Here is a 1,005-nt window from a genome sequence, read left to right as displayed (position 1 = left end):
TAAATAGTATTAATCTGCAGTATGAACCAAACTGAATTCATACGGATTGAATCTTAATATAGTTATATACCTAATCAGAAATTTATATTTAGGAGTTAGAATAAACGAATAGTTTTAACTATCTTCTGTATTATTTCCCATGATAATGTGATTGCATGGCTCAAAAGCCTTTAATTCAGAAAGACACATTAAAGCAATTTTAAAAAGTTGTATGTTTGCTTGTAGGAAAAAAAGCTTAAAAAATCATTCTTTATGGGACAATGCTAACTGATGCTACTGTATCAACTGAAGATGCTTAAAAAAGCTTAAATCAAAATGATGAAAATCCAAGAGTTCACAAAAGGTAATAAAATAGAATATACGAATGATGTGAACAAAGACTATGTTCGTATAGTCTAAGAAAATTTATCTAACACATGATCTCCAGTTATTCGTAGCAAAAATGTGAATAATTTGAAGACTTCTTTTTCTTGGTTATAGCAGGTCAACTAATATTTACATACAGTAAATATCTTCCCAAAACAATAGATTTTATTGCCTACATAGCTGTCTCCTACTTTCAGCCTTACCTGGAATGGCCAGGTTTCTGAGAGCACTCAGTGCTGCGTGCTGTACCGTTACATTTCCATCTTCTACATGTCTGTCCAGTAGATCCATAAGTTTTTCTACAATTCCACTGTCTACCATATGGATACAATTTCCATCTGAACAAAACAAAGCACTTTTTTAAATACTCCTCTAAAAATGTCTATAAATATTTTATAGTACTGGCTCCTACCCATTATCTACATTAGAGAAAATGAAGCTATAGAGAGAGTTAATTCCATTGCTTTGTCCCATTAAATTTACAGATTTTTCTGTTTACTTGAGTGAGAAAGATGTCTAATCATAAACATTATTAAAATAGATAAAATTTTAAAAATCAGAAATCCCTAGCTTAGAGCCTGATGATATGCCAGAGGATGAATAAGTAGAAACCACAATGCTTAAAAAGTCCACTAATAG

General features: G+C 30.9%; 1 protein-coding gene across 1 annotated transcript in view; it reads right to left on the bottom strand.

Moving 5' to 3' along the window:
- RAP1GDS1 (Rap1 GTPase-GDP dissociation stimulator 1) overlaps nucleotides 1–1,005 on the bottom strand; it is a 155,238-nt gene that overhangs the window by 24,021 nt on the left and 130,212 nt on the right. Inside the window, exons 10-11 of the mRNA XM_023725189.1 lie at nucleotides 543–704; nucleotides 269–294 (exon numbers count right to left, since the gene is read on the bottom strand). Of these exons, the coding sequence (XP_023580957.1) occupies nucleotides 269–294; nucleotides 543–704 (188 nt within the window). The remainder of the gene's footprint in view (nucleotides 1–268; nucleotides 295–542; nucleotides 705–1,005) is intronic.

This window comes from Trichechus manatus, unplaced genomic scaffold, assembly GCF_000243295.1.
Source record: "Trichechus manatus latirostris isolate Lorelei unplaced genomic scaffold, TriManLat1.0 scaffold00291, whole genome shotgun sequence".
NCBI lineage: Eukaryota > Metazoa > Chordata > Mammalia > Sirenia > Trichechidae > Trichechus > Trichechus manatus.
This window is presented reverse-complemented; position numbering and strand designations above follow the sequence as displayed.